At 40.3% G+C, this 24,449-nt stretch overlaps 2 protein-coding genes and 2 pseudogenes across 5 annotated transcripts in view; all 4 read right to left on the minus strand.

Moving 5' to 3' along the window:
- Nucleotides 1-24,449, minus strand: part of LOC114562568 (protocadherin gamma-A11) — a 262,197-nt gene that overhangs the window by 156,525 nt on the left and 81,223 nt on the right. Inside the window, exon 1 of one of the 4 annotated variants that reach the window (XM_028589034.1) lies at nucleotides 15,213-17,679. The exons of the other annotated variants lie outside the window; for them this stretch is intronic. Coding sequence (XP_028444835.1) covers nucleotides 15,213-17,582 — 2,370 coding nt within the window. The 5' untranslated portion in view covers nucleotides 17,583-17,679. Of the gene's footprint in view, nucleotides 1-15,212; nucleotides 17,680-24,449 lie in introns of those variants that run through there. 4 annotated transcript variants of the gene reach the window in all.
- On the minus strand, nucleotides 288-2,797 carry LOC114563260 (protocadherin gamma-A7-like; annotated as a pseudogene).
- On the minus strand, nucleotides 9,108-12,350 carry LOC114562570 (protocadherin gamma-A2-like). The gene has a single exon (XM_028589040.1). The coding sequence runs from the start codon at nucleotides 12,250-12,252 to the stop codon at nucleotides 9,790-9,792; it is 2,463 nt and encodes an 820-aa protein (XP_028444841.1). The 5' UTR covers nucleotides 12,253-12,350; the 3' UTR covers nucleotides 9,108-9,789.
- LOC114563261 (protocadherin beta-15-like) lies at nucleotides 20,726-23,966 on the minus strand (annotated as a pseudogene).

Genomic DNA, 24,449 nt, shown 5'->3' on the forward strand with positions numbered 1-24,449 from the left:
GTTGCAGTGAAAGGAGCATTTTTGCCTGTCAGTAGAATCATTTTAGTCACTTACAAACCATTTCCGTCAACTATCACGAGTGAATGAACACTAAAAGACTCAGTTGACCACTCACGCTGTGCAAGCACATTTAGAAACTAAAATATCTCCCAATATCTCAGTCCGCTTTTCACTAACTGAGAAATGAGTATATGTTTAAGTTCTACATCAGTATTCCTATAAAGTGCTGCAACGTGAGATACTGCCCATGGTGATGAAAAGGACGGCATAGAGTAAAGCACTTCACTATCAATGTAACTAAACACAGAAGGAGAAATAACTGCACAGAGACAAATCTACATTATTGAACTAACCTCTAGAGGAGAGTCTGGTTCATCCAGGATGTTCTTTTCACTCTGTATCCGCTGCATCGTCCCTGTAGAACTGGGGTCCATTATCAGCACGTTCTGACTACCAGCTCTGCCGGACTTACAGTCACTCTTTCTGGAGTCAGTCGTCCTGCACACCTCGTAATTGTACACGTGTTGGAGAGTCCCTGTCCCCAAAGTGTCTGAGTAACGTGGTGGATAATATGGAATCACAGGGAGATTGGAGTGATACAGAATGCGAGACTGTCTCCATCTGTAGATTTTCACTGATATAATAACCACTAAACACGTGATGAAGAGGAAGGAAACTACAGCCAAAGCCAACACTAAGTAAAAAGTCAGGTTTTCATTGTACTCCTTGTCGTGTGTAAAGTCAGTGAACTCAGACAGCACTTCAGGAAGCTGTCCGCCACCGCCACGTTAACAATGACTGTAGCTGAACGAGAGGGCTGCCCGTTGTCCTCCACTATAACAGTCAGTCTTTGTTTCACAGCATCTTTATCAGTGACTTGGCGGATAGTTCTTATTTCTCCATTCTGTAAGCCCACTTCAAACAGCGCCCTGTCTGTGGCTTTCTGCAGTTTATAGGAGAGCCAGGCATTCTGTCCAGAGTCCACATCAACAGCCACCACTTTAGTGACCAGATAGCCCACATCTGCTGAACGAGGCACCATTTCAGCCACCAGAGAGCCTCCAGTCTGGACTGGGTACAGAACCTGAGGAGGGTTGTCGTTCTGGTCCTGGATCAGTATTTTCACTGTCACATTGCTACTGAGGGGAGGAGAGCCTCCATCCTGCGCTTTGATAGTAATTCCAATATGTTTGATCTGCTCATAATCAAAAGAGCGCACTGCGTGTATCACTCCACTTTCTGCATTTATAGATACATATTCAGAAACTGGAGATCCGCCTATCTCAGACTCTTCCAAAATATAGGAAACACGGGCATTCTGGTTTTCATCGAGGTCTTTAGCATTAACACTTAGTATAGATACACCTGGATAGTTATTCTCTGTGATGAATGCACTATAAGAGTCTCGTGGAAATACTGGAGCATTATCATTGACATCTGAGACCTTAAGATAAAATGTTCTTTTAATTGAGAGAGGTGGCGATCCTGCGTCTGAGGCAATAACAGTGATATTACATTCTGACAGATTTTCACGATCTAATGCAGCATCAGTGATCAATGCATAATAATTTCTCACATTGGATTTAATTTTAAAAGGAACATTGCCTTCGATCGTGCACCTTACTTGTCCGTTTTCACCTGAATCAAGATCTTTCACATTAATTATGCCAATGGTGGTACCAGCAGGGGAATCTTCTGACACAGGACTTGTGAATGACATAACGTTAATGACCGGAGCATTATCATTTACATCGATTACCTCAATTTCAACTTTGCTAGAATCTGTCAGTCCGCCTTGATCTTTGGCTTCAACCCTGAACTCAATTTTTTTGTCTTCTTCAAAATCTATTTCCTTTGACACATATATTCTTCCAGTAGCCTCATCTATATCGAACAAATCAGCTATCCCTGCTTTTGATTTTGAAAATGAATATGTTACTTGTCCGTATAAGCCGCTATCTATGTCGCTTGCATTCACAGTAACAACATGAGAGCCTTTTGGTGCATTTTCAATCACCGTGGCCTTATACACAGACTGATTAAACACAGGGGCATTATCATTGGCATCTAGAATGTTGACGTCTATATTTACCGTACCCGATCTCTGTGGATTTCCGCCGTCCACGGCCAACAGTTTTAGAGACAGGCGTGGCTGTTCTTCTCTATCTAAGGGTTTCTGAAGCACCATTTCAGCATATTTACTGCCGTCCGGATTCACATGTTGTTTCAAAACAAAATTCTCGTTCGCAGTTAAGATGTAATTCTGCAGACTGTTTTCCCCAACATCAGCATCGTCCGCACTCTCTAAATCAAAACGGGAACCAAGCACAGCTGATTCGCTTATTTCAAATTTCAAGTGACTATTTTGAAAAGTGGGAGCGTTGTCGTTGACGTCCAACACTTCTATGGTTACAGGGTGCAACTCCATTGGTTTTTCCAATAAAATCTCAAATGTAAAGCTACACGGTGTTACGTCACCACAAAGCTGCTCTCGGTCTATTCTCTCATTCACAACCAAAGTCCCTTTGTCTGTCTTCAGCTCCGTGTACTGGATGTTTTCTCCGGTCACGATACGGGCCCGGCCAGAACGGAGCCTTTGCAAATCCAAACCAAGATCTTGTGCGACGTTACCAACAAGGGACCCTTTCTTCATCTCCTCTGGGATGGAATACCGGATCTGTGCCTTCGTTTGATTAAGAAAAATGAATTGAAAAATAAACAGATACACTGCCCCTCGCAATCGTCCAAACAATCGCCATCTTACTCCTCCGCGTCGAGGATGTTCTTTAAATGCCATGTGGAAACAGGGTTTTAGAGTAAATCGAACAATGAAATGAAGATTTCAACTCACTGAGGAAAACGCATACATTACAGTTTAATTTAGATTAGCTTTAGAAGTGTAAAGCAACTGTGTCTCCGATGAGCCTCAGCTCGTATGAAACCGATCATCTCCTCTTGTATGACGCAGTGACAGGGGAGGGGACAGCAATGTCTGACATTGCACGGTAGATTTGATTTACCAGGCAACAGCATCACTTAGAGGCTAAAATATGAGACCGTATAACCAGCCATCCAACTCAACGAGTTTAGTGTTTCGGATATGTTCTATAGTTGTGGTATATTTGGCAGGTGTTTGCTCAATCTAATGCAAGGCAAATAATTAATTCAGAGAAAGTGCTCTCTTTAATTGCCAGGAAGCATCTACCTAATATTTCAAAGCTCAGAAATTCAAAGCTATTTTTTCTGTTGGCAAAATGATAAATGTGTAAGACGATGGGGCTGATGTCTCTATGAAAGATTTTTTTTTAAGCAAAGCCTAGAGTGTACATAAAGAAATAAAAGTGAAGACATTCTTACCCTATGGCAAATTAACATAAATGTATATTAATGTGCACTGTGTCCATGTTACTTTTAGGTTGAAAAAACAAACAAATATAAATGAATGAAATACTTCACAGTCGCTTAATAATATCACTAGCTTTATTATTATTATGATGATTATTGTTATTATTATTAGTCACAACATTGTGGAATTCAATTAACCAGGGTCTTTTTAAAGTTAACCCAGCACAATGTCCTCAAATGACAACAGTATCTCAGTGGACAGCAACACTTCAGCACCATGGACAGCAAGAGTTGCAAAACAGACCGTAAACACCTCCCTGTGCAACAGGGTTTTTATATGCCCACTATACAACTGCAATTAGTTGTATCAGTACAAACATGTGAACCTGAACCCTCCATCAACATTTTATAATGATCACATATGTAAGAGCTGATATCATTTGAATAAAGTCCCACAGACCAACTTTCCAGAGTAGACATGTAAGATACTGCTAATGACTGCTCTCCATTCTGCAGAGTTTCAGTTCCAGCGTCATCCACACTAACCAACCTTTGACACATTGGCTGCACATACTTGTGCACACCTCCTGCACAACTCTTTATTGTAAATGTGTATAATATAATCGCACATAATAGTAGATATATGCACACAACCATGGCCTAATTAAAATTAAGTGAAAAAGAAAAGAGCCAAAAAAACTAAAAACCTGTCGAAAAAGCCACTACATTGTTTATGTTTTCTCAGTATCTGTTTACATAGAAATTGCCATTGTAACCACCTTTAGATATAATTTGACTAAAAGTGGTAAGTAAGTAAGTAGTAAAGTGGGTTAGCCAATGGTAATATTGTGTAGTGTGTTGGGAAGTGGTTCCCATTAATTACACAACTTCCCGGCAGGTCCTTTAAAAAGGCAACAGCTGCAATAATCTTAAATGTGAGAGAAGAACTAATTTGTTAACTATGTTGAGAACGAATTGTGGACATACAACAACACAGAGTAAATGGCGCAGATAGATAGAGAGATAGTCTTTTAGCTACTGATTCAATCTGAGTGTTAAGTGCAGTGACCTACATTTGAGCATTGGACTCCCATCGTATGAAACCACTGCATAACATTCTGCACATGATGATTGTGCATTATTCAGGCGATGACTGCACAGCAGTATCATTAATATGTATGGTTTAAAACCTTGGGTGGAATCACACAGTACACAAAAAGAGCAATGCAGCTGCCTGTGTTACAAGACTGCTGCTTAAAATCGCAGTCTTGTATGAATCTGAAACAAAAAGCAGCATTTAGGAAGATATGTGTCTAACTTTGCTAGCTAGGTTATATACTGTGTGTGTGTGTGTGTGTGTGTGTGTGTGTGTGTGTGTGTGTGTGTGTGTGTGTGTGTGTGGTGAAAAATAGATACAGAGGAAAAGAGAGAGACTAAAGAATAGACATGGAAAAAGGGACGGAAGCTCATTCTGGGTTAATATTCCTTCGTATTGGTTGTGGCAGTTTGAGCATGGTGTTGATGAGACTGTTATATAAACATAAAAGAGACCTGTGCAGATTTAAAGAGAAAGGGAAATGAAAATCATCTTACCTGCTGGATCAAAATTGATGTTTTATTCAAGGAGTGCACCATGAAAAGAAAAGAGAAAAAAAGAAAACAGTATGAATTCTGATGAATTAAAAATCACAAATTAATCACATTGTATCACATTATTTTGCATTACACATATCCACAGTGAAATAAAGACTAATATAATGGTTTGGTTTTGGTCTTGAAATAACAGATACTGTGATATTATGCAACTGAGAATGTCACCACAAACAAAGTGCTCTAGGAAAACATCCTGCCTTCAAGCAAGATACACTCAAACTATGGCATATATTTGACAATTAATCTGACTACAGATAGATGTCCAAGGTAATCCATTTCATGAAGGAGTCTTTTTCTCGCCTTAATTAAATAGAACTATTTTGCTATTTTGTAAATACAAATAATATATTGTCAACAAAGCTATAGCTTCAATCTGCTCAGCTCTGTTCTGCTCACTCAGAACATTGTTAGCAAACCAAAAATAGAGTTGTATTTTTCTATTTTAATTTAGTTATCAGAAGGTAATTTTGACTGTCAATTGGCAGCAAGTATCATATATGTGTTGAATTGCTGCCATGAAAGACAGCTCTGTTTTAACCCGAGGTGGAGGAACACATTTTTAAATAACTTTTAGGCTTAAAGTTAGTCTATTTCTGAGCATTCAACTTGCATTACTCTATAGAGCTTCCTTTATTATTTACCAGCCTAACGTATCAGCCCTCATCTTGTGATCTTATTATTAACTTGAGTGAAATCACATTTTCAAATCCCTTCACTTAAAGATACAATATGTAACATTCCTGCATTAAAATGTCTAAAAACGACCATACCTATGTTATATATTTTTATGAGTTGTTGTGTTCTTATACTATCCTAAATGTTTCCACCAAATGTCAAACTCAGAGAAATCTGTTATTTTATTTTCAGACACGGAGCGTTTCCTGCCTGTCAGTGGCATCATAACATCTCACCCTCTAGTTACATGTAACTTCCGTCAAAACACGGCACCCAGATGATATTGATGATGCACCCAGATGTTCAAGAGTAATTGTAAATCATACAATGTCACAGAAAAAAATACTCGTACTACATGACATTTTGCAACATAGTAATACAACAGAGATCTTATTTATTGATGCATATCAATATCGATCCAGCTTAACGTTACTACAATGTGCTGGTTGACAAGTAGCTAAATTTAATGCTATAGCTTGGTGGTAACATTACGGGGTTACAACATCATTCAACATGCTCGTAAAGTTATTTTTAGTATGATTGTTTTGACCAAGGTTAACAGCACTGGTCTAACCCATGAATGAGTTCACCAGTAACGTTAACATTAGCTGTATAGATATACGAGTAATCTAATGCTAATTTAGCCAGCTAGCTAGCACACCCTGCCTCACTCCCCCGGCGCAGAGAGGCTCAGTCGGGATGAGAGCTGACAACTGCTCCGGGACATATAACTAGCTAGTTACCGTTAGCCCCCAGTCAGCTAGAAGCCAGCCACTTTCATTACGACAATCCAGCACTTAACTCCAGTGCCTGGTGCTTAAGACGCCAACTGCAGTTTAATGAAGCATCGGGAAACAGACCATATCAGACACAGCACCCGAGACCTGTGCTTGAAGCTGTTTGATTGACATACTTTTATCATGCTAATACTGTCAACGACACCGCTTAAAACAGTGTTCTTGTGACCCAGATAATACCTAAAATTAAACACTGCTTGTTTTATTTCCCTTTTTCAATGGCTGAAATCAGGAGCACAAATGAGCCTGCAGAAGATGAAACAGCAACACACATGAATTCACATGGGAATTATTCTGATGAGCAAACCTGTCTGATTTACAACCATGACACAATCAGCAGCAGTCAGGACCACACACACACACGCACGCACACACGCGCACACACTCACGCACGCACGCACGATTTGTTTTCTAATAAAATCAACATGACACACATGGAACACTGATGCTTCAGTTTACTCAACACTGTATGTGAAGAGTGTATCTTTATTTTACCAGGGATTCTGCTTTGTGTGACCGTGTTTTCAATGTGAGCAAGCCATTTAAATGTTCATTAAAACAACTTTACTAGTACCAGTCCAACGCATTCTCACGTACGAAAAGTTATGCACACTAAAACGTATTATATGGAAAATAGGAGACCTCAGACTGGTCACTTGACATCGGCTACAGAGCGGCAGTTGCTAGCTGTTTAAGCCACTGCAGAGCCGCCGACTATTGTGGACTATTGTGTACATTGTGCTCCGTCAGGTCAGCGGTAGTGGTGGTCCAGTTACCCCAGAATAGGTGACTGTGCGCTGGGTACAGAACACCACGAGCTGTTGTCGTGCTTCGTCAGGTCAGCGGTAGTTGGTGGTGCAGTTACACCAGAATAGGTAACTGTGCGCTGGGTACAGAGCACCGCGAGCTGTCGGTCATTTCGGTGGAGATTAAGTTTAGGCAAGAAAAGGTGAGCATTATGCGGCGACGGAAGTTAAGTTTAGGCACCAAAACGACTAGTGAAGTTTAGGAAAAGATTGTGCGTGGTTTGTATTATAACACTCCCAAGGAACACACATTTCCTGGGTGAAAGTCTGGTATGTTCCACGGTAGCGAACTCCACTCCCTGGCTTGTAAATCCTATATGTTAACGCCCACGCATCCTCCCCAATCATCTCCCTAAGCGGCCAGCCGCGTTCTTATACAGCAATAGTCAATGTGGTGCACACAGCCAAAAAACAACAACATGCAAGTCATATGACATACACAGTATGTCAATGATATCACAGACTGTAGTTCTGAAAGTTGAAAGTTTTTAACTGATTACTGACCTTGTTGCTGTTCCAAACTACAGTACAAATCAACATGTATCTGTGCACATAAATTATATTTAGTTTTCTGTTGTTTATGTAACTTTAAAAGTTCTTTGTCTTTGTGTTCCTGTTTTCTCATTTGATTTTTACTGTCATATGTCTGAAACTTTGTTGATGCTAAAGAGGCCAGAAGAGTCTAATTGAGAGTTGAAGTTTAGGAAGAGTTTAAGTCAAGACACTACAGGTGAATAGGGTAAATATTTTAACTAATAAATATCACCATCTTTCCCATATGCATTACCAGTTTTCTGAAATGTTATGTTTAAATATGCAAATAACGGCCTTATCTAAATAAATATGGGCTAATTTATAATGCCCATAACAGAAAAGTGAATATTGGATAAAGCCAGGTTCAAAATTCTTGTTTCATTTTGTTGTCAAAGGTTTTTACAGACAGAATTCTGAACATTTTCATTTTGTTCACACTGTAAATCACAAAATACTGGCAACAGCCATGTTTTCAGGAAGAAAATGTTCTATAAATCTGGCCATGAATGCTATATGAACAAAACCCTACTTGAAAACCCTTCAGAATAGATAGGAATAAAACTGGAATGTTTGGTGTATGCAAGTGCACAGAAGTGGAGATTTCTGGCTCACAGTATATGCATTGCAAAATTCCATAAATTAACATTGTTTACATTATATTACATTTTTTACATTACATTAGCCTACTATATGTCTATTGTTTAGTATGTTGTATTATAAGCTGTGTTGGAAGCAATGCAATAGTAAAACTTCCATCGCCATATACACAGTAAATAATATTAAGCAATGTTTTAGTAGTGCTGACATTGAAGCATTACACTACTTACTAACTACTGATACTAACTTACTGTCTACAGATTCAAATGCAATGGCTTTCACATTGTAAAAAGAATGAATGTTTGAGAAATGCCATTCATTCCAACTAAATATTTAAAGTTAGGAGCATATGCATATGATCTCTAAGTGCATGACAACATTGCACTTTTAGTGAAGAGTTTTATTCACCAGTATGTTGTAAATACTTGTTGCTCAAACCTAAGGGGAAGCATGTTGTAGTTGTACTAAAAATACATGCAAGTCATTGTCAGGTTCCACGTTTTCATTTTCTTGTTACCTAAAGTTGCCTTGGATTTTTTTAATGACCTTCAGTTTTGGTTTTTGATATAAATGTCCTTCATGTCCTTGGACAAATTATTGTACAAATTCTGTGCAAAAGGTCATTAGGACAATGCAAAGGTTTATTTTTTATCCGTATACACTCATAGTGTGTTTACATATTGTTCAATTTATAGCATGTAGTGCAAAGCTTGTAATATATCTCTGTCACACAACAAATCATGGTATTTTGTGAAAAATAACATGGCATTCTCAAAACGTGGCTGCAGTGTATTCCAAGTCAAAAAATGGAAAATAAAAGTGCAAAGGCAAAGGTTTTTCCCCAAAAACATTAACAGAGAAAAAGATGCCTATATCATGGACAAAGCAAAATATTAACAGATAGTACTACAGTTCCTGAACTGTATTGTTATTATCAAGGAAGGAAATAAAGTAGTCAGAAAGCTCAACCATGCATATATAATACTAGTAAGTAGTTACAGAATAAGAATTAAAAGAGGCAGGCAAACAAAACAAGCCTTACTAAGTTAGAACAAACTGGTGTAAACTTTTTCAATCTGTGATTTCGAAAAAGGCAAACAAAACTGAGTAAATAGAAATATTATTTTTTTATGCTAATATGATACTATTTTCGAAAATATTGGGTTACGATTACCGTCTAAGGTCGTGGTGTGATGAGGTTAAGGTTGTTAGCAAAACTCCAAGTAAATTACAAAACACATTAAACACGGCATTGACAACATATCCAATCACAAATACAATGCTAACATTGTAAACATAATATTTGGCAGTCAAAGGGTCAACATTTAATTCACCTCATAGGGATCATATTTACAATAAATACACAATGTTATGGACGACTCTCATTTGACCACATAACAAGGATGCGGTGCACCTGCCCTCACCTTCAGACCAGCTCTGTCTGTACTCGTGCGCCTTAGCGTATTTTTTTGATAGGCTGCACTTCTTTGCTTCAGTGTGTCAGTGTCTGTACTTGAACCGAAACGAAAATCGCCTCTCCACGACCCTGTGGTCAAGAATGAATCATACCGGTCATCTTTCAGCAGGGTCCCACTACGGCTTACGTCTGCAAAACTAGTGGGGCAGTAAGTCGTGGGGAAAACGGGGAGAGCAGTCGTTGAACGGTATACATAACTACGCCTGCAGAGCTTAACATAAAACACTCCACTGATTAAAAGGATGAAAAGAGAGGAAACCGCTATCAGAGCGATAATCAAATAGAGCGTTAAGTTATCGCTGTCCTGTGACTCATCTGCAAACTCAAAGAGTTCGTTTAAAACAGGCAACCCGTCCCCAATGACTACGCTGACTGTAGCGGTGGCGGAGAGAGATTCGGGCCCGTTATCGGTTACTAAAACAACAACAGTTTGTTTCGGTTCGTCGTCCTCCATGAACGCACGCACCGTTCTGATTTCTCCTGTATGCAGACCGACCATAAACAGGTTAGGCCGCGTTGCTTTGATTATTCTGTAAGACAGCCAGGCGTTATGGCCAGAGTCGGCGTCCACAGCTACCACCTTAGTAACCAGGTAACCTCTAGGCGCTTCAACTGGCACCATATCCTCAGCAATAAACCCCGTGGTTTGGACGGGATATAAGACAACAGGTGCATTATCATTTTGGTCCTTAATAAAAGCGTTTACAGTGCAGGTGGTGGAGAGTGGAGGGTCGCCTCCATCTCGAGCTGTCACCTTAATTTGAAAGTAAACGGACTGTTCGTAATCAAATAGGCGTGATGTGAAGAGCTCCCCTGTGTCTGAGTTGATGGTGAGGAAGGAGGACACTTCTGACTGTGTGTCCTTTGATATTTGGTATAGTATTTTAGCATTAGTTCCGTCGTCAATGTCCTCTGCTTTTACTTTCATCACAAACGAGCCAACGGGTTGGTTTTCTAAGATGTTGGAATTGTACTCGCTCTGCGTAAAACTCGGTGGATTATCATTTATATCATTGACCACGATTGTTAAAACTTTTACACTAGAAAGCGAGGGGGAGCCCGCATCAGTGGCAGTGATTGTGATGTTATACTCGGGTTCAAGTTCTCTGTCTAGTACTCCGTCAGTCACTAACATGTAATAGTTTTTTACCTCTGATACAAATTTAAAAGGAACATTGTCTGGGATTGTACACGTGACGCGCCCACTGTTTCCAGTGTCCAGGTCATAAATATTAATCAGAGCAACCATAGTTCCTGGTTTAGAGTCTTCAGCCACGTTAGCAGAGGCTGACTTTATTTCCATCATGGGTTTATTGTCATTTACGTCAATGACGTCAATTATAAGTTTACAGTGAGACGCCTGACCACCCCCATCTTTAGCCTGAACATCCAGCTCGTGCATACTAGCATCTTCATAGTCAATAGCACCTGCCACCCGAACTTCTCCACTCAAAGGGTTAATTTCAAAAATTCCTCCCATCTTGTCTGACAGGTGACTGAATGAGTAGGTTATCTCTCCATAAACACCTTCATCTGAGTCCGTGGCATTCAGCATGGCTATGCCAGTCCCTATGGCAGAGTTCTCTGGCACAGAGGCTTTGTAAACTCGTTGGCTAAAAACTGGGACATTGTCATTGGCGTCCAAAACACGGATATGGATAGAAGCAGTTCCTGATCTGACCGGATTTCCCCCGTCGATTCCATTGATTTTCAGTATATGTTCAGCTTGTGCCTCCCGGTCCAAGGACTTTTTAAGAACTAGTTCCGGATAAGCATTGCTATTTATTTGGGTACTCATTTCCAGTGCAAAATGATCGTTCGGGCTCAGTTTATATTCACGGACTGAGTTGGTTCCCAGATCGGGGTCATGCGCACTCTCCAACGGAAAGCGCCTCCCTAGAACTGTGGATTCGACTACATCTAGTTGTATCTTCCCTGCAGCGAAAACTGGGCTGTTGTCATTTATATCAGCAATATCCAAAACTAAGCTGTATACTTGAAGAGGATCTTCAAATAAAAGCTGGTACTGTAGGATGCAGACACTGGCTTGCGCGCAGAGCTCCTCTCGATCTATCCGTTGGCTGATCAAAAGATTGCCTGATGCAGTGTCCAGTTCACACAGCTGGCTAGTTCCTTCGGCTACAACACGGGTTCTACGAGCATCAAGCTCCGTCACTTTCAGCCCCAGATCCCGCGCTACATTCCCGATAACCGAGCCCCGCTGCATCTCCTCTGGAAGGATGTAACGGACTTCTCCAAACGAAACACCAAAAAGGAGGCAAAACAATAAAAAATGCAGCCACCATTTTAAGTGTATTCGCTGGTCCATTATTAAACATGCTTTCAAAAACAGAAGCACTGTCGCCATGATAGCTAAATCCTAAACATATACATCAAATATCGAACTAAAAATGCTGCTGCAGTCCAGCGGTCCCCTGCTTCTCTAGCTGAGTTAATCATGCTCTATTAGGGAAGCTGTCTGCTTGGATTGCTCTCTCTCTGTCCCAATTTCTCCACTGCTCGCTCTCCCGCTCACTCCCGCTCTCTCTCGCTCTCTCCCTCACACACATACACACACACACACACACACACACACACACACACACACACACACACACACTCTCTCCCTCATACACTCCCACACGTACACAAACAGCATGCACAGCCCTCGGCTCTACTCCAGTTCCACTGGCACAGATAAGGTGAGACGCCATGAGTCAGACATTATAAAAGAGCGTCACCAAGAGACTGAGAGGATTATTGCAACAGTGGACAGCCGTATGCAATGAGACATATTACATTAGCTGATATTTTAACATTATCTTGTACTGTGACCAACATAAGACCAGGCAAAAAGCAGGTTGTGGTAACTTTTTCATGTTTTAGGCAACAGGGGTGTAGTATTTGTAGATGTTACTTAATTAATCCCTGTGACATACTGATTTAATATTGCTCCAATGCATTACATTCCATTTAAGCTTTGTGGCAGATGGCAGTGGACTTCAGGGGAAGCATAAAACACACAGCAATATGGTGTTCTGGTAAACCTTCCAGTTTCTTAGATCTGCAATCTCCCAGGAGCTGAGGTTGGCCCGAAATACAGTCTACAGTACAACAAAAAGGCCCTGCAGGTATAGTTACGTCATGATGTGCCATTGGATAAGTTTAGCTAAGTTCTACAGTGCAATTACTTGAGTTTGTGCTCTGCACGGTAATCACAGTCTGGTCTGTGTCCAAACATGACTGGAGCAAGTCTAAATATCATTGAGTCAGGAAACGAGCAGGAAAAAAATCATGGTAACACTTTACAATATGGTACACAAAAAAATAGGTAGTTAATGACTGTTTTTGAAAGAGTAACGAATGATTAGTTACTGTTTTTCAGAAGGGTAGTTACTGTTTTTCAGAAGGGTAGTTTGGGCAGCATGGTGGCTCAATGGTTAGCACTGTTGGCCTCACAGCAAGGTTCAAATCCAGGTCGTTCCGGGCCTTTCTGTGTGGAGTTTGTATGTCCTCCCCATGTTTCCTCCGGGTGCTGCGGTTTCCCACACCATCAAAAACATGTACTAGGTTCTCCGGTCAGTGCCCTTGATCAAGGCACTGGCGCTGTAAATGGCTACCCACTGCTCCCTTAAGGGATGGGTTAAATGTAGAGAATGAATTTTGCTACATGTATGTGTATGTGACAATAAAGTACCTTTACCTAGTAACTGTTTTTCAGAAGGGTAGTTACTGTTTTTTTGAAAGAGTAACGAATGATTAGTTACTGTTTTTCAGAAGGGTAGTTACTGTTTTTGAAAGAGTAACTACCCTTCTGAAAAACAGTAACTAATCATTCATTACTCTTTCAAAAAACAGTAACTACCCTTCTGAAAAACAGTAACTACTCATTCATTACTCTTTCAAAAAACAGTATCTACCCTTCTGAAAAATAGTAACTACCCTTCTGAAAAACAGTATCTAATCATTTGTTACTCTTTCAAAAACAGTAACTAATCATTAACTACCTATTTTTTTGTGTACCTTATTGTAAAGTGTTACCAGCACTCTACACCCAAACAACCCGAACACAGTTTCTTTCCACACAGCATCACACTCACAGACAGTTAAATCAGCCATGTGCAAAACTAAATTATCTTACTCCTGTGTATTACAGTGCAACATGTGCAATAACATGAATGTAATATGCCATCATTACCATCTGGCAGTGTTATACTCATAAATTAAATATATGCACATAAATAAAACTCTGAATGAAGAGTGACTGATTATTCACACAATATTATATAGCAATGAATTTTGCTCCACCTGTATGCTTTTGATTGAGTGTACCATTGCCTAGTGCCATGCAGATGTCTGAAGAAGAAGCAGATGACAAGTTTGTTTCTGGTTTGCCAGTGTGCAAATATATGAGCATTCATAATGCATCAAAGTGTTCAACAGAGGATTTGGCAATATTAAATAGCTTACTGTTAAGAGGACTGCCAAATAAAAAAATGAAAATGCATGTTTAAACACCAAAAACTGTTCCATGCCAAGTATGCACCAGTGAAAGTGCAGTATTGGAGACATTCAACACCAGTAAGTGAATTACTGCAATTATTTAGAGGGTTGGGTAACTCCTGCACTGACAAACATTTTCATTTAAAGTCTACTGACTACATGGTTTTAACACTGACTTGAAAAACCGCAAAGAGGTACAACTTAAAATATATCAGAGAAAACTAAAAGTTAAGGGAATTTGCATTTTTATTTAGCCAGTTAAAAACTTTTTTGTTGATGAGCAATTAACATCCATTAGCTAGATGCATTCAGTGCTAATGTTCAGTGCCAGTGTAAAAGGTGTTGATAAAACAATATTATACCCAACAGTTTTACTGCATCTCCATCTGTCATATTAAGAGGCAAAATAAGTGAATGTCTGCCTCCCTCTGGATATAATTCACAGTAAAAACTAATTCCAATGAATAATAAAATAAAAGATATGATAGTGTTACTCAGAATTCCTGAGTAAATGTTTATTTGGTTTAGAACTGGATAATGAGGGTGGTGTCTATTTTATTATAAAAAAAAAATAATATTGCATTTCTTTAAAATAAACTTGAATGTAGTTTGTTTATTTATGAAGATATTTTCCTCTAGCACATGTGGTATTCATATTGACGGTGTTTCCAGCAGGTCCCCCAAAGTCTCATTTCAAAATGACTGAAAAAAGGAGTTACATGGAAACCAGATTAAAACAAGAAATTATTTAATTAAGTCTGATGGACATTTTCTCAGTCATCTTGGTTGAACACAAGTTCAGTAATATATGAAGTGTGTTCCTACCTCAGGAGAAGCTTCGCAATCTCCAAAAGCATCAGCAAAGTCTGAGGGACTTTTCCTCAGAGTCTGGTCAGCAGGCAGTGTGTTGTCATTGTAAGACGTCACAAACTTAAAGTCACTGGTTCTAGAACCTGTTGTCAGGTAGGCGTCATAATTGTAAGCGCTGCGTAAAGTTCCTGTGCCGTCAACATCTGCGTAATTAGGAGGGAGATAAGCGCTGGGGATGGCAACTGCTCCATCAAACAACAGTCTGGGCTTTCTCCTGCGACAAAACCTCACACCCAGGATGATGATAATGAAGGTCAGAAAAAAGGTGGACACAGACACCAGCGCGATGATCAGATAAGAGGTCAGTTTGGAGTTCTTCTCATCGTAAGAAATATCCTTCAGTTCTGGCACCTCAGCCAAGTTATCAGAAATAAGTAAATACATGGAACAGGTGGCAGAGAGAGAGGGCTGTCCGTTATCTTTCACTGCTACAATAAGGTTCTGTTTCATGCTGTCAGACTCAGAAATGTCCCGCTGTGTCCTGATCTCTCCGCTGTGGAGACCAATAGTGAAAAGTCCCGGATCAGTGGATTTGACTATATGATAGGACAGCCAGGCGTTCTGTCCGGAGTCCGCGTCCACCGCTATCACTTTGGACACCAGAGAGCCTCCGTGTGCAGCTTTGGGGACCAGCTCGGTCATGAAGGAGTTGCCCTCCGGGGCGGGGTACAGTATCTGAGGAGAGTTGTCATTCACATCCGATATGAAGACACTGACGGTCACGTTGCTGCTGAGCGGAGGAGAACCGTTGTCTCTGGCCATCACGTGGACTTTAAAACTCCTGAACTGTTCATAATCAAACGACCTCACAGCGTGGATCACCCCCGTGTCTCCGTTAACAGATAGATAGGAGGACACCGGGGCACCGTTCACCTCACCGGGTAACAGAGAATAAATCACTGTACCGTTTTGTCTCCAGTCGGGGTCTCGAGCAGTAACGGAACATAAAGTGGAGCCAGGTTTGTTATTTTCAGTCACATATGCGCTGTACGACTGTTCCTCAAACACAGGTGGGTTGTCGTTGATGTCTGCTACAGATAACTGAACAGTTTTAGAGGAGGACAGAGGTGGAGAGCCCTCGTCAGTGGCAGTGATTGTAATGTTGTAATCAGACACTAGTTCACGGTCCAGTTGTCCTGTGGTCACCAGAGAATAATAGTTTTTAATAGAAGGGACCAACTTAAAGGGGACGTTTTGTTGAATGGAACAGCGGACCTGTCTGTTATTCTCAGAGTCTCTATCCTGCACGTTAATGATGCCCACCTCTGTACCAGGTAGGGTATCTTCAGGTATGGAGTTAGTCAGAGATTTCAAATTGACTACAGGGGCGTTATCATTCACATCAGTGATAGAAATTACTGCTTTAGCATAAGATGACAGTCCTAACCCATCTTTTGCTTTAACGCGTATTTCAAATGATCTCGTAGTTTCATAGTCAACAGCACCAATAACTCGTATCTCACCCACTTTACGGTCAATACTAAATAGCTTTTTCACATCTTCAGTAACATGTCCAAAGTCATACGTCACATCTCCGTTGACTCCCTCGTCTGCATCAGCAGCACTGACTGTGACCACTACAGTATCTACAGGAGAGTTTTCAGGCAGACTGGCTTTATAAACGGCCTGGCTAAACACTGGGGCGTTATCATTAGCATCCAGTACAGTGACGTGTATGACTACCGTACCTGATCTCTGAGGTGAGCCACCATCTAGAGCTGTAAGGAGCAAATTGATCTCTTGTTGTTTTTCACGATCAAGCTCTTTTTCAAGAACAAGCTCTATTGTATTTCCATCAACGGCCAAAATGAAATTATCATTCTTTTTAAGGCTGTACTGCTGAACTGAATTTTGTCCTACATCCGCATCGTGCGCCTCCTCTATCACAAAACGAGCCCCCCTGACCGCCGACTCTTGAATTTCTAAATTGATCGATTCTTCGTTAAATTGTGGGGAGTTATCATTAATATCTTGAATGTGAAGACTGATCCGATGTAGCTCGAGAGGATTCTCCAGCACCAGCTCATATTTTAGGATGCACGAAGCCTTTTCTCCACAAAGCTCCTCTCGGTCAATCCTGTCGGCAACAATCAACTCTCCGTTATTCAGGTTTATGTCACAGTAACGTTTGTCTGTCCCATCGGTGTCAATACGGGCTCTTCTGTTAGAGAGAGTGCCTGTCTCGAGCCCGAGATCCTTGGCCATATTTCCAATAACTGATCCTCGCTTCATCTCCTCTTGAAAAGAATAGCTCATGTCTCCATATGTGACATGCAAAAAAAGGAGGAAATAAAACCCGCACGTTTGAAATGTCGAATCCATCATCGACGATGAGTTCTTAAAAAGTTGAGGAATAAAGCGAACAAAGACAGTTCACCCAAATAGCAACTGCGACTCCAGTGTGATTGTCCCTAACTAGACACAAGAGCAGAAAAATGTACGTCCACCCCAAAGGACAGAGGGATTCAAACATCTTAAGGCTGGTGTATAGCGCCACCGTGAGTTTAGTTCAACAAAAACACTGATCAAAATGAGCACTTTAAATTGGCTGTAGCTTATAACTTCTGTTTATTTGTGTGTGAACTAGACACTACAACTGCAATATTATCAATATTTGCAACTGCAGTTATCCATAAGGTTCAAACCAGAAAGATCCAGTGTACCTGTGTAGTTGTCCTCCTTCAGAATGTAATGCTAACCTGCTGTTCTGCATGAGTGTTTTCACACTAGATACCCTGAGCCTAAAATGTTTAGCCTCAGCTGATTTTACCAACGCCAATAAGATAGATGGTTTATATCCTGTTTAACTACTGAATATCTAGCTTATACTGTTTTCCTGTTTATACTGTATGATTGTATTTGGCCAAAAACTAAAACATATGTAAACATATTTCTGTTGCCTAGTTAGTAATTATCTGAACTTGGATCATTTCACTTTCTATATTTCAAAAGTGGTTAAACTACATTTTCTGTAATGACTAGAATCAAGATTGACATATCTGCAGAGCTGTAAAAGTTTGGAACGCTGAGCAACTGCATCTATAGTTGAATTAAATAAGGCAGTAGTCATCTGTAATATTTAAAAGGAAAGTTCATTCATGTAGTTACAAAGAGGCCTCACACCTTTAAAGAATTATCAATTTACATATATGTTTGTAAATTATACTTGCAGCTTAAATCAATCATAATAAACACACTAAATGTATTTTGTACTGCCTAACTTCTGATTAGTCTATTCAATCACATATCGGGGAGAAACCAGAGTAATGGTGTGAATGTAATGAAAGTGTGGAGAAAACTAAACAAGTTTCTGAAAAGATATCATCTGTTCAGCACCAAGGACAGAGAAATTAGCCCAGATATAGTCAAAAACAGTTGACATAACAAAGAGCAGTCACATAAACAGACAGAGTCAAGTTGGCTGTTTGCGTGTGTGTGTGTGTGTGTGTGTGTGTGTGTGCTGTTTCTTAAGAAAAAGGCTATGACCCTTAAAGACCACGTGCACTAAATATATTACTACAATTTGTCTAACGCTGCAGATCTACAAATATGGTGATTTAAGGTAATGACAATACCTTTCAACACTACATACAGTTACCTCCTACCATCACAGAATAGGAATTAATACTGATAGGTATGATACAGTTTGTCAATGAGTATCAACAACACAAAAGCAGATGCAATGAATCAAACAATTACATTAAGGCATAGGCGAGACACAAGTAGTTAAGACCAATCACTTAGTCAATCCACAGAAAACAATCAGGCAGAACAGCAGTTACCAAAATCACTGTAGTAGAATAATTAATTGTGTTACCTAGAAGAAAAAGTCCCTAATTCAGTAAGCATGACCTCTAGTCTACCTGTATGGAACTCACACTCTATGCTGATAAACACAGTGACTGATATTCTGCCACATCATGACCTGAGAAAAATGCATTATTGGTTTAAAACACAAAACCAAGCCTCAATTGACCCACTAGTTTTTCTCTCTACATTTGTCTGTATTACACAATCACCATGTTTGGACCAGGAAGCCATCAACCATAAAAAATTCAACAAAGGGAAGGCCAAACCAATATACCTGTTAATAAAGTGCAGTAGACTGGATTCAAATATAAAGACCTACATACTACAGGTGATGCCATTTACCTATTGAACCAGAAAAAGAGAAAAAAGTAGGATGTCTGTGTGGGTTTTCAGTCATTCAGCTTTTAATATACTGTATATATAGTTTATATAAATCAGCCTGCTAGAGATCATTATAACATTTATTCTTTGACCTTAAGTGTAAGAACACTGTGTACATTTAAATGTATTTGTGTGGCTGACACTTCTGTCCAAAGAAACATACAAATGAGGCCCAATTCAACCAACAGAAGGCTACATCAAGGACAAGCCATCAGGAATAAGTGTCACAAAGCTCAGTTTGACATTCTCTCTGAGACAAGTAACACAATATTAGGCAAATTAAGTAAAACATGCATAAGAACTTAGATGTTTTTGTTATTTTTTTGTGTGTGTTTCAAAGGAGGGAGAGACAGAGAGAGATTTGACTGCCAGAAAACTTTAGCAAAAAAATCACATACTAACAATGGCATATGATAACATGTACGCCCACAGACATCTTTTCCTCTGCAACAATGATCACCTCAATGTGTGAAAGATGTGCTTTAGTATCGAAAGACATTGGGAAATGTAACTGGCACCAATATAATCTATCAAAGTCCAACACTGAAACTCAATCCTATTGCCCCCTTTATGCTACGTCTAATCAATGATATAAAAAGGTTAATTTAAGTTATATATCTTCAGTAATAATATGATTCAAGAACCATATGCACTTATATAAATATTAGTAAAAACAAAGTTAACACCAATGTTTTGACCTATGGTTTTGACAGCACAAGAACAATCTTCTTAAAAAATGAATGCCAGAACTTCAAATGAGCAATAGACTTAGGCTAAGTCTAAGACAAATTCACTACCAGACTAATAAACTGTAGGTGTCAAGAATGTATTTATATATAAAACAAGATTGAAAATAACAAGCGTCATGTAACATCTAAACCTAAACAAGAGTTTAACTATTACGCCCAATTTTACATATTCACAGTATGAAAATTAAAGTGGCCATGATTGAAATTAAATCGATTTTGGAAACTAAAAATCAAGCTAGTTAGGAAGATTACTGAAATTAATCAAACCGCAAAAACTGGTTTAGACCGAAATGAACAGACAGACGAAAAGATACGAACGCACAAAATACAATTATGAACCACAACTCATTATTATCAGCGAAGTAGAAAACAATGCTCTGAGTTTGTAAATACCCAGCTATTAGATGACTTAAATTAAAGTTTGAAAGGAAAATGTGTTTTATTTTTACAAACAATTGACAAAATTGATGCTTTGTGTATTCATACCGCTAAACACTCTTCCAATTCCCCAAATGCTTCAGCAAAGACTTATGGACTTTTCCTCAGAGTCTGGACAGCAGGCAGTGTGTTGTCATTGTAAGACGTCACAAACTTAAAGTCACTGGTTCTAGAACCTGTTGTCAGGTAGGCGTCATAATTGTAAGCGCTGCGTAAAGTTCCTGTGCCGTCAACATCTGCGTAATTAGGAGGGAGATAAGCGCTGGGGATGGCAACTGCTCCATCAAACAACAGTCTGGGCTTTCTCCTGCGACAAAACCTCATGCTATTAACAGACTCAGTGAGCACAGCCTCACCATCAAGAGAGAGGCCACCAGAGGCAGACCTGACTTCCTGCACACAACATTAGATGGAAACCGAGCTGCACTTTTTAACTAAATCTGCCAACAGTACCATGACACCGGAGTCGTATACTTCCCAATGATATCACCCCCCTTCCAAAAACAAAAGTCAAAATATGACTAATAAGACAAAACTTCCATACCTGCTAGGTGAAATACAACAATATGCAACACATCAGCATGCTTTGTGAGCTGTTGTTACAGAAAATAGGCGGCCAATGAAATAAAACTAACATGACGTCTGGCAATCTTCTGTGTATTCCTGTACTGACCATTTCCATTGTCACTTATTTGTAATTTAAACTGCAATGTTAACATTTTTATTTTGTATCTCAAATTATCTTTACTTTTCTGTAGACAGACAGACAGATAAATCTGCAGGAGCTGATTAAAATATGAATTACATGACGTATTAGTTGAGGTTGGAAACATTATTTAAACACGTTTTGCCATTAGAATCAAACCAACATATGGATTTACGGTTTTTCGTACCTCTGGGGAGACTTCAGAATCTCCAAACGCATCAGCAAAGTCTGATGGACTTTTCCTCAGAGTCTGGTCAGCAGGCAGTGTGTTGTCATTGTAAGACGTCACAAACTTAAAGTCACTGGTTCTAGAACCTGTTGTCAGGTAGGCGTCATAATTGTAAGCGCTGCGTAAAGTTCCTGTGCCGTCAACATCTGCGTAATTAGGAGGGAGATAAGCGCTGGGGATGGCAACTGCTCCATCAAACAACAGTCTGGGCTTTCTCCTGCGACAAAACCTCACACCCAGGATGATGATAATGAAGGTCAGAAAAAAGGTGGACACAGACACCAGCGCGATGATCAGATAAGAGGTCAGTTTGGAGTTCTTCTCATCATAAGAAATATCCTTCAGTTCTGGCACCTCAGCCAAGTTATCAGAAATAAGTAAATACATGGAACAGGTGGCAGAGAGAGAGGGCTGTCCGTTATCTTTCACTGCCACAATAAGGTTCTGTTTCATGCTGTCAGACTCAGAAATGTCCCGCTGTGTCCTGATCTCTCCGCTGTGGAGACCAATAGTGAAAAGTCCTGGATCAGTGGATTTGACTATATGATAGGACAGCCAGGCGTTCTGTCCGGAGTCCGCGTCCACCGCTATCACTTTGGACACCAGAGAGCCTCCGTGTGCAGCTTTGGGGACCAGCTCGGTCATGAAGGAGTTGCCCTCCGGGGCGGGGTACAGTATCTGAGGAGTTGTCATTCACATCCGATATGAAGACACTGACGGTCACGTTGCTGCTGAGCGGAGGAGAACCGTTGTCTCTGGCCATCACGTGGACTTTAAAACTCCTGAACTGTTCATAATCAAACGACCTCACAGCGTGGATCACCCCGTGTCTCCGTTAACGGATAGATAGGAGGACACCGGGGCACCGTTCACCTCACCGGGTAACAGAGAATAAATCACTGTACCGTTTTGTCTCCAGTCGGGGTCTCGAGCAGTAACGGAACATAAAGTGGAGCCAGGTTTGTTATTTTCAGTCACATATGCGCTGTACGACTGTTCCTCAAACACAGGTGGGTTGTCGTTGATGTCTGCTACAGATAACTGAACAGTTTTAGAGGAGGACAGAGGTGGAGAGCCCTCGTCAGTGGCAGTGATTGTAATGTTGTAATCAGACACTAGTTCACGGTCTAGTTGTCCTGTGGTCACCAGAGAATAATAGTTTTTAATAGAAGGGACCAACTTAAAAGGGACGCCTTGCTGAATGGAGCAGCGGACCTGTCTGTTATTCTCAGAGTCTCTATCCTGCACGTTAATGATGCCCACCTCTGTACCAGGTAGGGTATCTTCAGGTATGGAGTTAGTCAGAGATTTCAAATTGACTACAGGGGCGTTGTCATTCACATCAGTGATAAAAATTACTGCTTTAGCATAAGATGACAGCCCTAACCCATCTTTTGCTTTAACGCGTATTTCAAATGATGTCGTAGTTTCATAGTCAACAGCACCAATAACTCGTATCTCACCCACTTTACGGTCAATACTAAATAGCTTCTTCACATCTTCAGTAACATGTCCAAATTCATACGTCACATCTCCGTTGACTCCCTCGTCTGCATCAGCAGCACTGACTGTGACCACTACAGTATCTACAGGAGAGTTTTCAGGCAGACTGGCTTTATAAACGGCCTGGCTAAACACTGGGGCGTTATCATTAGCATCCAGTACAGTGACGTGTATGACTACCGTACCTGATCTCTGAGGGGAGCCACCATCTAGAGCTGTAAGGAGCAAATTGATCTCTTGTTGTTTTTCACGATCAAGCTCTTTTTCAAGAACAAGCTCTATTGTATTTCCATCAACGGCCAAAATGAAATAATCATTCTTTTTGAGGCTGTACTGCTGAACTGAATTTTGTCCTACATCCGCATCGTGCGCCTCCTCTATCACAAAACGAGCTCCCCTGTCTGCCGACTCTTGAATTTCAATATTTATCAATTCTTCCTTAAATTGTGGCGAGTTGTCGTTGATATCTTGAATGTGAAGACTGATACGATGTAACTCGAGAGGATTCTCCAGCACCAGCTCATATTTTAGGATGCACGAAGCCTTTTCTCCACAAAGCCCCTCTCGGTCAATCCTGTCGGCAACAATCAACTCTCCGTTATTCAGGTTTATGTCACAGTAACATTTGTCTGTCCCATCGGTGTCAATACGGGCTCTTCTGTTAGAGAGAGCGCCCGTCTCCAGCCCGAGATCCGTGGCCATATTTCCAATAACTGATCCTCGCTTCATCTCCTCTGGAAAAGAATAGCTCATGTCTCCATATGTGACATGCAAAAAAAGGAGGAAATAAAACCCGCACGTTTGAAATGTCGAATCCATCATCGACGATGAGTTCTTAAAAAGTTGAGGAATAAAGCGAACAAAGACAGTTCACCCAAATAGCAATTGCGAGTCCAGTGTGATTGTCCCTAACTAGACACAAGAGCAGAAGAATGTACGTCCACCCCAAAGGACAGAGGGATTCAAACATCTTAAGGCTGGTGTATAGCGCCACCGTGAGTTTAGTTCAACAAAAACACTGATCAAAATGAGCACTTTAAATTGGCTGTAGCTTTTAACTTCTGTTTATTTGTGTGTGAACTACACACTACAACTGCAATACTATCAATATTTGCAACTGCAGTTATCCATAAGCTTCAAACCAGAAAGATCCAGTGTACCTGTGTAGTTGTCCTCCTTCAGAATGTAATGCTAACCTGCTGTTCTGCATGAGTGTTTTCACACTAGATACCCTGAGCCTAAAATGTTTAGCCTCAGCTGATTTTACCAAGGCCAATGCGATAGATGGTTTATATCCTGTTTAACTACTGAATATCTAGCTTATGCTGTTTTCCTGTTTATACTGTCTGATTGTATCCTGGCCAAAAAATAAAACA

The sequence above is a fragment of the Perca flavescens genome, chromosome 10, assembly GCF_004354835.1.
Source record: "Perca flavescens isolate YP-PL-M2 chromosome 10, PFLA_1.0, whole genome shotgun sequence".
Lineage (NCBI taxonomy): Eukaryota > Metazoa > Chordata > Actinopteri > Perciformes > Percidae > Perca > Perca flavescens.